The sequence below is a fragment of the Myiozetetes cayanensis genome, unplaced genomic scaffold, assembly GCF_022539395.1.
Source record: "Myiozetetes cayanensis isolate MyiCay16 unplaced genomic scaffold, myiCay2020 scf20-37, whole genome shotgun sequence".
Taxonomy (NCBI): domain Eukaryota; kingdom Metazoa; phylum Chordata; class Aves; order Passeriformes; family Tyrannidae; genus Myiozetetes; species Myiozetetes cayanensis.
The window spans coordinates 8149231-8161008 of NW_026087412.1; the positions used below are offsets into that span (position 1 = coordinate 8149231).

At 38.8% G+C, this 11778-nt stretch overlaps 1 protein-coding gene across 1 annotated transcript in view; it reads left to right on the forward strand.

Annotated features, from left to right (window-relative positions):
• SMG1 (SMG1 nonsense mediated mRNA decay associated PI3K related kinase) overlaps positions 1 to 11452 on the forward strand; it is a 61117-nt gene extending 49665 nt beyond the window's left edge. Inside the window, exons 48-63 of the mRNA XM_050317852.1 lie at positions 397 to 676; positions 852 to 1124; positions 1242 to 1476; positions 2037 to 2263; positions 3444 to 3594; positions 3687 to 3876; positions 4101 to 4570; positions 5583 to 5720; positions 6338 to 6490; positions 6823 to 7002; positions 7218 to 7445; positions 7877 to 8088; positions 8287 to 8393; positions 9122 to 9301; positions 9459 to 9565; positions 10201 to 11452. Of these exons, the coding sequence (XP_050173809.1) occupies positions 397 to 676; positions 852 to 1124; positions 1242 to 1476; positions 2037 to 2263; positions 3444 to 3594; positions 3687 to 3876; positions 4101 to 4570; positions 5583 to 5720; positions 6338 to 6490; positions 6823 to 7002; positions 7218 to 7445; positions 7877 to 8088; positions 8287 to 8393; positions 9122 to 9301; positions 9459 to 9565; positions 10201 to 10278 (3209 nt within the window). The 3' untranslated portion in view covers positions 10279 to 11452. The remainder of the gene's footprint in view (positions 1 to 396; positions 677 to 851; positions 1125 to 1241; positions 1477 to 2036; positions 2264 to 3443; positions 3595 to 3686; positions 3877 to 4100; positions 4571 to 5582; positions 5721 to 6337; positions 6491 to 6822; positions 7003 to 7217; positions 7446 to 7876; positions 8089 to 8286; positions 8394 to 9121; positions 9302 to 9458; positions 9566 to 10200) is intronic.
• The last annotated feature ends 326 nt before the right edge of the window (positions 11453 to 11778 follow it).

Genomic DNA, 11778 nt, shown 5'->3' on the forward strand with positions numbered 1-11778 from the left:
TATAAAATTGTATTTGTGGGTGTGTTTTTAATGGTTTGAAAACACCTAGAGTTTAATATCAAGGAGGCATTATGAGTATCCTCTAACTTAAAGGCAAGGACTTGTATGTAATAAATGAAAAGAAAGGGGCTTCTTCACAGGGTGATTTAGAGCATTTCAAGGCTTCTGTGCCAAGCTGTCTGAAGGAACTTGTCTGTCTGTGCTGGTTTCAGTCTCAGCTGAACATGAGATGATTCTCTTACCTTGTGCTCAAAATTCTCACTATGAATTCTCCATGCTTTCTTTATCCCAAGTAAAAGAATATTTGTGAAAAGGTGTTAGAGCTCAATATTTGTATGCTATAAAATGTGTCTGCTTCAGAGATGCATCTTAATTTTTAATCATCTTTCTTAAAAGGTCCTCCAAGTTATGTCCCAGCAACAGCATTTCTGCAAAATGCAGGCCAGGCACATCTAATCAGTCAGTGTGAACAACTGGAAGGAGAAGTTGGTGCTCTTCTCCAGCAGAGAAGATCCGTGTTACGGGGGTGTCTTGAACAACTGCACAACTATGCAACAGTTGCTCTGCAGTATCCAAAAGCTGTGTTTCAGAAGCACCGGATAGAGCAGTGGAAAACCTGGATGGAAGAACTCATTTGTAACATGACAATAGAGCGTTGTCAGGATATCTTTAGGAAGTAAGTTGAGAGAATAGTGCATTGTTCAAAAAAAATTTCAAGCTATTATCCAGATTTTCTAATGAAAATAAATACTTTTGCAAGGAGAGTATTTTTCTTACACAGAGTATTTTTCCTGTGCAGTTAGCTAGTACTTGAGAAAAGACAGTTTTGTCACTGCACTTTTGCTTTGCAGGTATGAAATGCAATATGCTCCTCAGCCCCCTCCGAGCATGTGCCAGTTCATAACTGCCACGGAAATGACCCTGCAGCGCTACGCGGCTGATATCAACAACAGACTGATCCGGCAGGTGGAGCGCTTGAAACAGGAGGCAGTCACTGTGCCTGTCTGTGAAGAGCAGCTCAAGGAAATTGAACGGTGCATAAAGGTTTTCCTTCACGAAAATGGAGAGGAGGGCTCGCTGAGCTTGGCCAGTGTCATCATCTCCGCTCTGTGTGCGCTGACAAGGTGAGTTCCCTCTTGTGAAACTTGGTGAGTTTGTGAGAGACAAGGGATATTCAAGTGATGTAATTATGTGAAGAATGCAACAGCAGGCACGTTGTCTAAGTGTCGTGATCCATCTAGGCGAAATCTGATGATGGAAGGTGCAGCATCGAGTGCTGGAGAGCAGCTGGTTGATTTGACTTCAAGAGACGGAGCCTGGTTCTTGGAGGAGCTTTGCAGCATGAGTGGGAATGTTACATGCCTTGTGCAGTTGCTGAAGCAGTGTCATCTTGTACCTCAGGACTTGGATATTCCGAACCCCATTGAAGCATCAGAAGCTGTTCACTTGGCAAATGGAGTCTATATCTCACTTCAGGTGATACTTACTTTTATGTCACCTTTTCCCCCAACATTCAAGACTTCAGCTAAGCCATTTTTAATAGATTCTTCCTTAAAGACCTAAATGTTTGTTTACGATGCTGCTGAGTTTTTTTTTACTTAAATCTTTAGTCTCCATTGCTGTATTTGGCTGAGTTGAACAGGCATTTGCTTCTTCTGTTTACATTTTTATTTGATTGAAAGAAACTGTTATGCTGACAAATTGTAAAAACTGCTGTCAAGTAAGTAACCATGAGGGAGGAAGCAGTTAGTATCAGATTTATAGACACAGTAGCTTCATATCTTGCTGGTGCTGTGGAGACAGTTGTTGCTACATTTCTACAAATGTCAAGCCTTTGGGTTTGTACAAGGTCTAATGTATTCCTGATTTCTTTAAAGTTAAAAAGCAGACTTCTGACTCTGGGCTGACCAGCATCACGTTACATTTTAGATGATGCCTGCTGCAGGGTGGTGTAATACTAAAATGACAAAGATGTTGTGTATGATACTTTTTGAGGGGGGAAAATTTCTTATGTTTTCATATTTACTCCCCAACAGGAATTGAACTCAAACTTCCGACAGATCATTTTTCCTGAAGCACTTAGGTGCTTAATGAAAGGAGAGTATACTTTAGAAAGTATGCTCCATGAATTGGATAATCTTATAGAGCAAACAACTGATGGAGTCCCTTTGCAAACACTGGTTGAATCTCTTCAAGCCTACTTACGAAATGCTGCTATGGGTCTAGAGGAAGAAACACATACCCATTACATTGATGTTGCAAGGTAAATCACCTATTTTTTTTTTTTCTTTTTTAGTTCAGGTGTGAGAGAATGAAGACTGCAGAACATTAGTTTGTGTAAATTTATTATTATTTGATATATAGATGTTTTTTCCCCAAGAATGCCCTTAAACAAAGTGCAGTGTCTGAAGTGCACTGTTTCCTCTGAGTTTGTGTGTTGATCCACAATGGAGCTATGGCAATTTACACTTAATCTGCTTAAAAGCTGACTTACGGTAGTCAACTTGTTCCAAAATATGTTGTGGTGATTTTTGTATTTGAAGTTAAAGGATGTTAAAAATAGGAGCTGGTTCATTAGTTTGTGGGAGGAACCCGTGGAAGGGAGAGCTTGTAACCATGGCACTCCTCTTGTCAGGAGGTTTGTTGAGTGGCTTTTGCATAATGAGTCAGTGACTTGATTAAAAAAACAGAATGCAAACAAACAAAACCCCAGCCAAACAAAAAGACTTGTGCATCTTGTAATGTAGGACAGTACCTTTCTGGGGAAGTGCTTGGTACAGAACTGAGCCAATTCCAGAGCTTCCTTTGAGCCAGTTGTGGTGGCCCCATCGGCAGTACAACCAAGGCTGTACCCCCTGAAAACAATTCATGTTGTTTGTCTTAATTAGTTTTCTTCCTGGTTTACCCATTGGCAAGCCTGCTCAGCCTGTTAGTTGAGGGTCAAAAGTGACATAAGGGAGGGGGGGATGAGACCACCCTTCAGGAGCACCCAGCTGTTAAACTGTCTCAGCTATACCCTGAGACTTCACCCTCCACCTTTTTACCCCACACTCCAGTCAGTTATATGTGTGCATGTTATAAAACCAGTGCTCGGTTTCCAAGGAGGGAAAGGTGATATCTGCCTCTCTAACTATTCATAACTTTAACATACTCATAGAAAGTACAGTCTATCTTCTACCTGTATTTTCTAGCTATTATTATAGCTTTGTAGGTGGTCCTTTAATACAGTCTTATGGTATCCTTAGCTGTTCTTGAGACCAGCATTGGGATTCATGTGGAAAAAGGGTGGGGAGGGTGGGAAAAGCCTGCAAAAATTTCATCTTGTTCAGATGCATCTCAATTCCAGTCTGTTCTATCTATGGGATCAATCAGCTTAAAAAAATCCTGCTTACTGCGGACTAAGCAAAACCACGTAAACTTTTTCTTTTTTTTTTTCTTTGAAGAGTACTTCATGCTCAGTATGGTGAACTGATTCAGCCAAGAAATGGTTCAGTTGATGAAACTCCCAAAATGTCAGCTGGTCAGATGCTGTTGGTAGCTTTTGATGGAATGTTTGCTCAAGTGGAAACTGCATTTGGTTTATTGATTGAAAAGGTATGGATCTGTACTTTTTAGAGTACTCTTGGAGTCAAAAATAGAAAGCTTTTATAAAAGCAAGCCTAATTTATTTCCTTTATATTGCTCAGCTAAACAAGATGGAGATACCTCTTGCTTGGCGTAAGATTGACATAATTAGGGAAGCCCGCAGCACCCAAGTGAACTTCTTTGATGATGACAATAATCGGCAAGTTCTAGAGGAAATTTTCTTTCTGAAGAGACTGCAAACCATTAAAGAATTTTTCAGGCTCTGTGGTACCTTTTCTAAAACACTGTCAGGTAAATAAATGTTACCAAATATTCAGTATGGCTTTATGCACTTCTCATCCTGTTCAGAAGAACATAAAATGGGCACTTTTACTGCAACTTAACCTTTCATATATGGCAAGGATGCAGAAATTCAAAATAAATTCCTGTAATCTGTGTTTATAAGTCGAGTAATATTTTTCTAGGTACTTTCAGTATTTTTTAATAACAAAAATACTATTTCTTTCCTTTAAAAGGAATCAGTACACTTGAAGACCAGAATGCAGTAAATGGACCTGTTCAAATTGTCAATGTGAAAGCCCTTTACAGGAACTCTTGTTTTAGTGAAGATCAAATGGCCAAACCAATTAAGGCTTTTACAGCAGACTTTGTGAGGCAGCTTTTAATCGGCCTTCCAAATCAAGCTCTGGGACTGACTTTGTGCAGTTTCATCAGCGCTTTGGGTGTCGATATCATTGCTCAGGTAGAGGCTAAAGACTTTGGAGCAGAAAGCAAAGTTTCTGTGGATGACCTGTGCAAGAAAGCTGTGGAGCACAATATCCAGATTGGGAAGTTCTCCCAGTTGGTGATGAACAGGGCGACAGTTCTGGCGAGTTCGTACGACACCGCGTGGAAGAAGCACGACCTGGTGCGCAGACTTGAGACCAGTATTTCATCTTGCAAGACCAGTCTGCAGAGAGTGCAGCTGCACATTGCCATGTTCCAGGTGAGGTCACAGCCCACAGGGGTTTGTTTCTGAATTGTGTCTGTGCAAAGTGAGCGTGAGTTACTGTGTCTGAGCTCAACAAAACCTTTTATTTTGTTTAATAAGTTCTAGAGTATTTTAATGGCCTCTATTTTTGGTTTTAAATTATGCTGTAAATATACATGGAAAAAAGTGTTAGAGCTACCTCCTTTTGAAGGCTAACTGCTTTGTAAGAAGCAAATTTGGCAATATATATTTTTGTGTCAATATGTGTAATTTTTTTTTTCAATAACCATTAAGTAATTTCTTAGAAAATAGGTCATTCACTGGCTTTCTTACTAGCAATGCTGTCCCGTTCTCCCTGTTTTCCAAGAAGATTATGACTTTAAGGGAGGAGACTGCTTAAAACAGCATGCATTGCTGAGTGTTGTCTTGTATCTTTCCTTCAAAGTTTTAACGCATTAGCTGTGTCCTTGCTCCACTGTTTGCCTTTTTAAAAAGTATAAATAGCATTATCAATCCTGAAAAATGCTCTTCTGAGGCCTTAGATAAATGCCGTGGTGTACCTTGAACTGTACACTGGTATCCAGTTGTGTTGTAGTGTCAGTGATCTTGATTTTATAGTGATTTGTAGGTTAAGGGACAAGGCTTTCTGCGTGACAGTTTATAAACCATTCTGTAGACTGATGAGCAAAGTTGTGATGCATTAAAATCAAGACAAGTGAATTGTTTCTGAATATTGATGGCTTTTCCTTCAGATCAAAAAAAGTGTATAAATCACTTCTAGTAAGTTAGTGACTGTTAAATGCTATGAACATCCAAGCCAGCAAAACATAATTTACAACTACTTGTATAATTGAACACTCTCTAATGACTTGGAACTTTGAAGCCATGCTGGTATCATCTGACATGCAGCCCTTTTAAATGCCCTTACTCATAAAATGCACCAGAGCACTGGAATTGCTGCTTATGAAGCAAAGTATTTTGTGCTGAGCAATACTGATAACTGAGTATTGCTGTTATCTTCTTAAAGTGGCAGCATGAAGATCTCCTCATCAGTCGCCCACAAGCTATTTCTGTCACTCCTCCACCCCGTTCTGCAATTTTAGCCAGCATGAAAAAGAAACTTCACACGCTCAGTCAGATTGAAGCTTCAATTGCAACAGTCCAGGTATGACTCTTTTGGGGATGTTTGTTCATCAGAATATTGCAATGTGATTCTAAAACAAACTGCAGAATCATGTTCCACCTTCACGTTATGTTATCTGTCTTGCTGTCTTATACAAATGTAGGGGTATTTAATTAATCTCTTTGATTGTGTCTCATATATACTGTCTCAGTGTTTGATTTGCTGTCTCATTGAAGACATTTTCTCTGCAATATCAATAAATCTCTTTGAGGAAAAATAAGATACCTTTTCTTTCTGAAGGGTGCTCATGCTCCTATTCTTTGTCTGCCTTAGAATTTACTATAATGATAGTAAATAATTTTACTAGCTAAGTGTCAGAAGCTTAATTTGTAGATCTGGGCAAATCAATTATTCTGTGTGTTAAGGTTTGTGTGCTGTGGCTTGGCTCAGCTTTTTAGCTTTTCTTGGTGTCGGTATTACAGAATGTTAGTTGTTAATCTATCAATCATGAATACCACAGTATTCTACATAGAAGGGCATAAAAATGTGTTATATATACATAATTTTTTTTAAGTTAGTCTTGGAATGATGCATATCAGTATGGATTGTATATATGTATATGTAAGTGGGGTTTGGATATTTTTTCTTCCCCAATGCAGGAGAAACTAGCAGCACTTGAAGCAAGTATTGAGCAGCGTTTAAAATGGGCAGGAGGTGCTAATCCTGCACTGGCACCAGTCTTGCAAGATTTTGATGCCACTATTGCTGAGAGAAGAAACCTTGTACTTAAAGAAAGTCAAAGAGCAAGTCAGGTACTGTAGATAAGTACAGTACTATTGATTCTAGTGTATTCACTCTTCATTTCCTACTTGAGATTTATGTAGAAGATATTTTTCTGCTCTGCAACTAAAGACCAAACATAGATAACCAAATACTTCTGGGAATCCCACTTGAAAAGCAATATGAATAATCTCTGTGAGAATTGCTGCAGGGTTGGATGACCCTGAGATGATACAGCTACTGTAACAGAGCAGTATCTGGGTGTTTAAAATTCTCACTTCTAAGGGTGTGGGAAAAAAAAGAATTTTGTATTATAGGCAGTTGAATTGGAATAATTTATCTCACTCTTGCTTTGATTTTTCAGGTCACTTTCCTTTGCAGTAATATCATTCATTTTGAAAGTTTACGTACTAGAACAGCAGAAGCCTTAAATCTCGATGCTGCATTATTTGAACTTCTCAAACGCTGTCAACAAATGTGCTCCTTTGCATCCCAGTTCAACAGCTCAGTGTCTGACCTGGAGCTTCGTCTGCTCCAGAGAGTGGTAAGCAAAGGTCAAAGCAAAACACTAAGCATTATAGAGTCCCCATAAGGAGTTCTCAGTTTTGTGTTCCACTCTAAGTCAGTGTTATGTGTACCTTCAGATGGGGTGTGGATCACAGGGTTTGTGCTGTCAGCTGATAAACACTTCGCAGTGGCATCTACACAGTAATTGAATTTTATCTCTGGATACAGATAAAATGTTTCTGTTATTTTTAGGGCACTGGTCTTGAACATCCTATTGGCAGCTCTGAATGGCTCCACTCAGCTCACAAGCAGTTGACCCAGGAAATATCTACCCAGAGAACAGTACAAACAGAAAGAGAACAGCAAATAGAAACAGTTTGTGAAACAATTCAGAATCTGGTGGATAGTATTAAAACTGTGCTCACGGGTCATAACAGACAACTTGGAGATGTCAAACATCTACTGAAAGCTATGGCAAAGGTATGCCTGAAACATCCTTAAATTTATTCCTCAAACCCATGTCAGTACAGTTTAAGAAAAATAACACTTGTAGCTATGTGCTTTTTAAAGTATCTAGAAACAGTGAAATGTGTTCATGCATATGGAGTTCAAGACATAGAGTTAATTTTATCTCTAAGAACTCATAAGACTTCTAACACTAGGCTGAGCAGGCTTTGGTTGAATTCTCTCTATTGGCAGTTGAAAAACTTTGTTTATAAAGTCTCTTGGTTCTTAATCAGTAAAACATTCTATCATTTTTTAAATTTATCTTCTTGAAATGTAACTACTGAACATTATGGTTATTAGTAGCCAAATGACAAACTGAGGGGCTTAAAGGGCTAAAAAATGCTCAACTTTATTCTCTTATTTAAAATATAGCAGTTAACCTTTTTTGCACATCTTTGTTACAGGATGAAGAAGCAGCTTTGGCAGATGGTGAAGATGTTCCTTATGAGAACAGTGTTAGGCAGTTCTTGGGCGAATATAAATCGTGGCAAGATAATATTCAGACAGTTCTGTTTACATTAGTTCAGGTTATGGGTCAAGTCCGCAGTCAGGAACATGTTGAAATGCTGCAGGAAATAACTCCCACCTTGAAAGAACTAAAAACACAGAGCCAAAGGTAAGCAAGTCACCTTGTCTCAAGTGAGAAAAGGCATTTTGCTTGTCTGCTTTCACGTAGCAGGAACACATCATGAGGCACCTACTTGATGGTTGTCTTAGAAAGCAGAAATCTTTTTGCAAAATTTGACTTAATTTTCGAGTTTTCAGTTAATCAAATAGTTGCATGAACATTTATCAATTTCATTATGTTTTCTAGTGTCTACAATAATCTGGTGGGTTTTGCATCACCCTTAGTCACGGATACATCAAATGAATGCTCAAGCCCAACTTCTGCTCCTACATATCAGCCAACCTTTGCTGCAGGTAATACTTGAACAAGTGCAAACATGAAACCACCAGGAATTGATATTAGAGAGGGGATCATAGCTCTTACTAAATTTTGAAATACAGACAACTTCTATAAGATTATAAAACCCCATAAAATTTAAGTAATTTGTCATACAATACTGAATGACTGCTTGATCATGGCCTTTGAGATCTGTTTTCACCCACAACACCTACATGGAAAGCACTGTCATGTGTATCAGCTGAACTATAGTTTCTGTTAAATTAGTGTTAAAATATATGGTAACTTTGGAATTAATTTGAAAACCCTACAAAAACATTCATGTCTGCAAAATTTTCATTACTTGAAGTTAAAAAACATGAATGGCATTTCTCATGAGAAATCCTTTCTATTTAAAGGATTACTCTGCTGTCAATATTGGGACTAGATGCAGGTTTATAACTTCTATCAAGAAAAAGGGTTGCATTTTATAACTGCCCTACAAATGATAGTGGTTGAGAGTCCATGAAAATTTGCTTAATGTAAACAAACGTTTTGCAGTGGAGTAAAACTTCTTGTTTATGAAGTGAAAGAAATTAGAAAATGGGAAGACTGAAAAGTGGTACAGAGTTTAAAATACAAATTTAAAAGGCATTTGTTCTGAAGAAGTGATAACTGCATCATACACATTTAATTGTGCTTTTTCTTGCCTCTATAATATACTGTTATTTTGAAGACTTTAAGTGCTTTTAAACTTTCTTTCCAGCTGTACGTAGCAATACAGGGCAGAAAACTCAGCCAGAGGTGATGTCACAGAATGCAAGAAAGCTAATTCAGAAAAACCTTGCAACATCAGCAGATACTCCTCCAAGCACAGTCCCAGGAACTGGCAAAAGTGTTGCTTGTAGTCCCAAAAAGACAGCCAGGGACCCTAAAACAGGAAAAGGTAAATACAGACCTTAAAAAAAAAAAACCAACAAAAAACCCAGAAAAAAACAAACAAAAAAATCCCACCACTGACAGCAACAAAAAAACCCTAAAATGCCTCAGTGGTTTTCTATGCAGGAATGTAAAATTGGATTACCTTTATTTTGTGCCTTTAGCCGTGCAGGAAAGGAATTCATACGCAGTTAGCGTGTGGAAGCGGGTCAAAGCCAAGTTAGAGGGCCGAGATGTGGATCCCAACAGGAGAATGTCTGTGGCTGAACAGGTGAGTTGAAAATCGTAAAATTCCAGTGCTGGTCCTTGCTTTAAATGTGTGGCAGTAAGGATGTGTGTGTGTACTGTCAAGTTCCTTTTGGGGTGTGGGACATACTCTAGTGCAAATCAGGATTGCTGCTGCCTTGTATTGTTGCATTCATTTTTTTTTCCCTGTTGTATGCCTTTGTTTTCCTATATGGGAGGTTTATGTAAAGTCATGAATTGGCTAAAACTGCCTTTTGTCTTTTAGTAAGCTAACATTTGTTCCACAGCTGTTGATAGGCGAGGAGAACACGAGATCTGTACAGCTGTCCAAGGACAGAACTTGTCTGTGTTTGCTGAGATAACAGAGCCACGCTCCTGTCTCTGGGAAGTGGAGTCAGGGGACCCAGTTGTCCATGTCAATTTGAGAATGTTGTGGCTATTTTCCAGAGAGGGGCTATGAATGAGATTGTGTGACCTATTTTTGTCCCTGCAGTACAAATTCCTGTTTATGTGGACTGCACAAAGTTATGTTTAGAGTTACTAGAGATTTTTTTTCCCCTGAAGCATTCGCAGGTGACATTCGACAGTAAGTTCTAAGATCACTTAAACACTTTTAAAATTCTATCTTATTTTTAATTACTTGTTTGACCTTTTTAATAGGTTGACTTTGTGATTAAGGAAGCAACTAATCTAGATAACTTGGCTCAGCTGTATGAAGGTTGGACTGCCTGGGTATGAGTAGGGAGACAGCAGATCGGTCTGGTTCAGCGAGGTCAGACACCCACCAGAATCAACTCGGCCTCAGGCATCCGTAGCCGCACCACAGTCGGTGGTGATGCATACTGGGGCTTAATCTGAGGAAACCTAGGAAATCTCGGTGCACTGGGAAGTGAATCCTGCAGGATAGCTGCACTCAGGGATACGCTAAACACAATGGTCTGCAACCCCCACGGTCAAGGGTGAAAGCTCACCGCTTGAGCAACACGGTTTGTCTTTCTGCTACGGAAGAACTGCAAACGTGTCTGGGGGTCAGCTGCAGAAAGAAATCAGGATGCTACAAACCGCAGAGTGATTTGGAACTCAATTCCATCTGACCCTGTGAACAATTCAGGAAACACCGAACCCTGTTCAAAGAAAAACAGAAAAATGGGGCCATGAAGAAATCACAGCAAGGGCAGATTTGATGCATTCAGATTCTTGTTACTCTTGTTATGTGGCAGCAGTGCTGGTTGAGTCGACCAGTTAGTACGGGAAAAGGCTACAAAACGTAAACTTCAGAAATGGACTGAAAGCAAAGAGCTGTACATCAGATAATACGCTGCATTGGAAGAACTTCTGAGATAGAAGAAAAAGCCTTTGTTCTCTTCTCCCTTTCCTCTTTCCTTTCTCTCCTCCCTCCCAGCTTCTCCTTGCATACACCCCTCTTGGCTTATTCTTGTAGGTTAGGTGTACTTCCAATATACTTTTTATTTCAATCCTTCTACTTCACAGTTTAGTCAAATTAACAAGTTGAATTTTGTTTGGTAAACAGTTTTTCCAAAAGCACTGAAAATATAGAACATCAATGATTACTTATGAGTTGGATGGTCAAGTGCAAACTGTAATTTTGGTTATTTTAAAGTCATTTTTGTGATTCTATTATGTACAGTTTCTCAAAATTGTCACTGTGCATTTAAAAGTAATGAATCCTACAAGCATTTGATTTAATGTGCACTTCCCTCTGCTTGCAGTGTACACTTTTTTGTAATTCAAATTGTCCCTCCAATCTCATTCTACTGTGATTGCTGTAGTTTCTTTCGTACGACGTAGCTAATCCAATGTAATCTTTACCTTTTTAAAAACCAGGATAGAGTATCTAGTAGAGTTTTACATTGTTGATGACAGATAAACAATAAAGTGATGTTCTGGTGGAGGTAGAGTGATATGCTTTTTACTTCACTTTCCTAATCCTTTTAGTTTACACTTGTAAATTCTAGTGCTTCACTTCACAGGGGTATACATATAATCCAAGAAATGAAGGACTCTCCAATTTTTTTTCAGCTAGATCTGTAAAGATTTCTGCAAAGTAGTTTTCCTTTGCCATATTACTTCTGTAGATGGTTGTTCAGTCATGCATCCATAGGGAATCTTCCACCAAGGTTTTTTTTTTTAATCAGTTCTCAAAGTGTGATTATGGTCAGAAAAGTCTCTCTAAAAATGGCATCATCTTACTTAGATCAAGGTCCTGCTTGTCTGCTG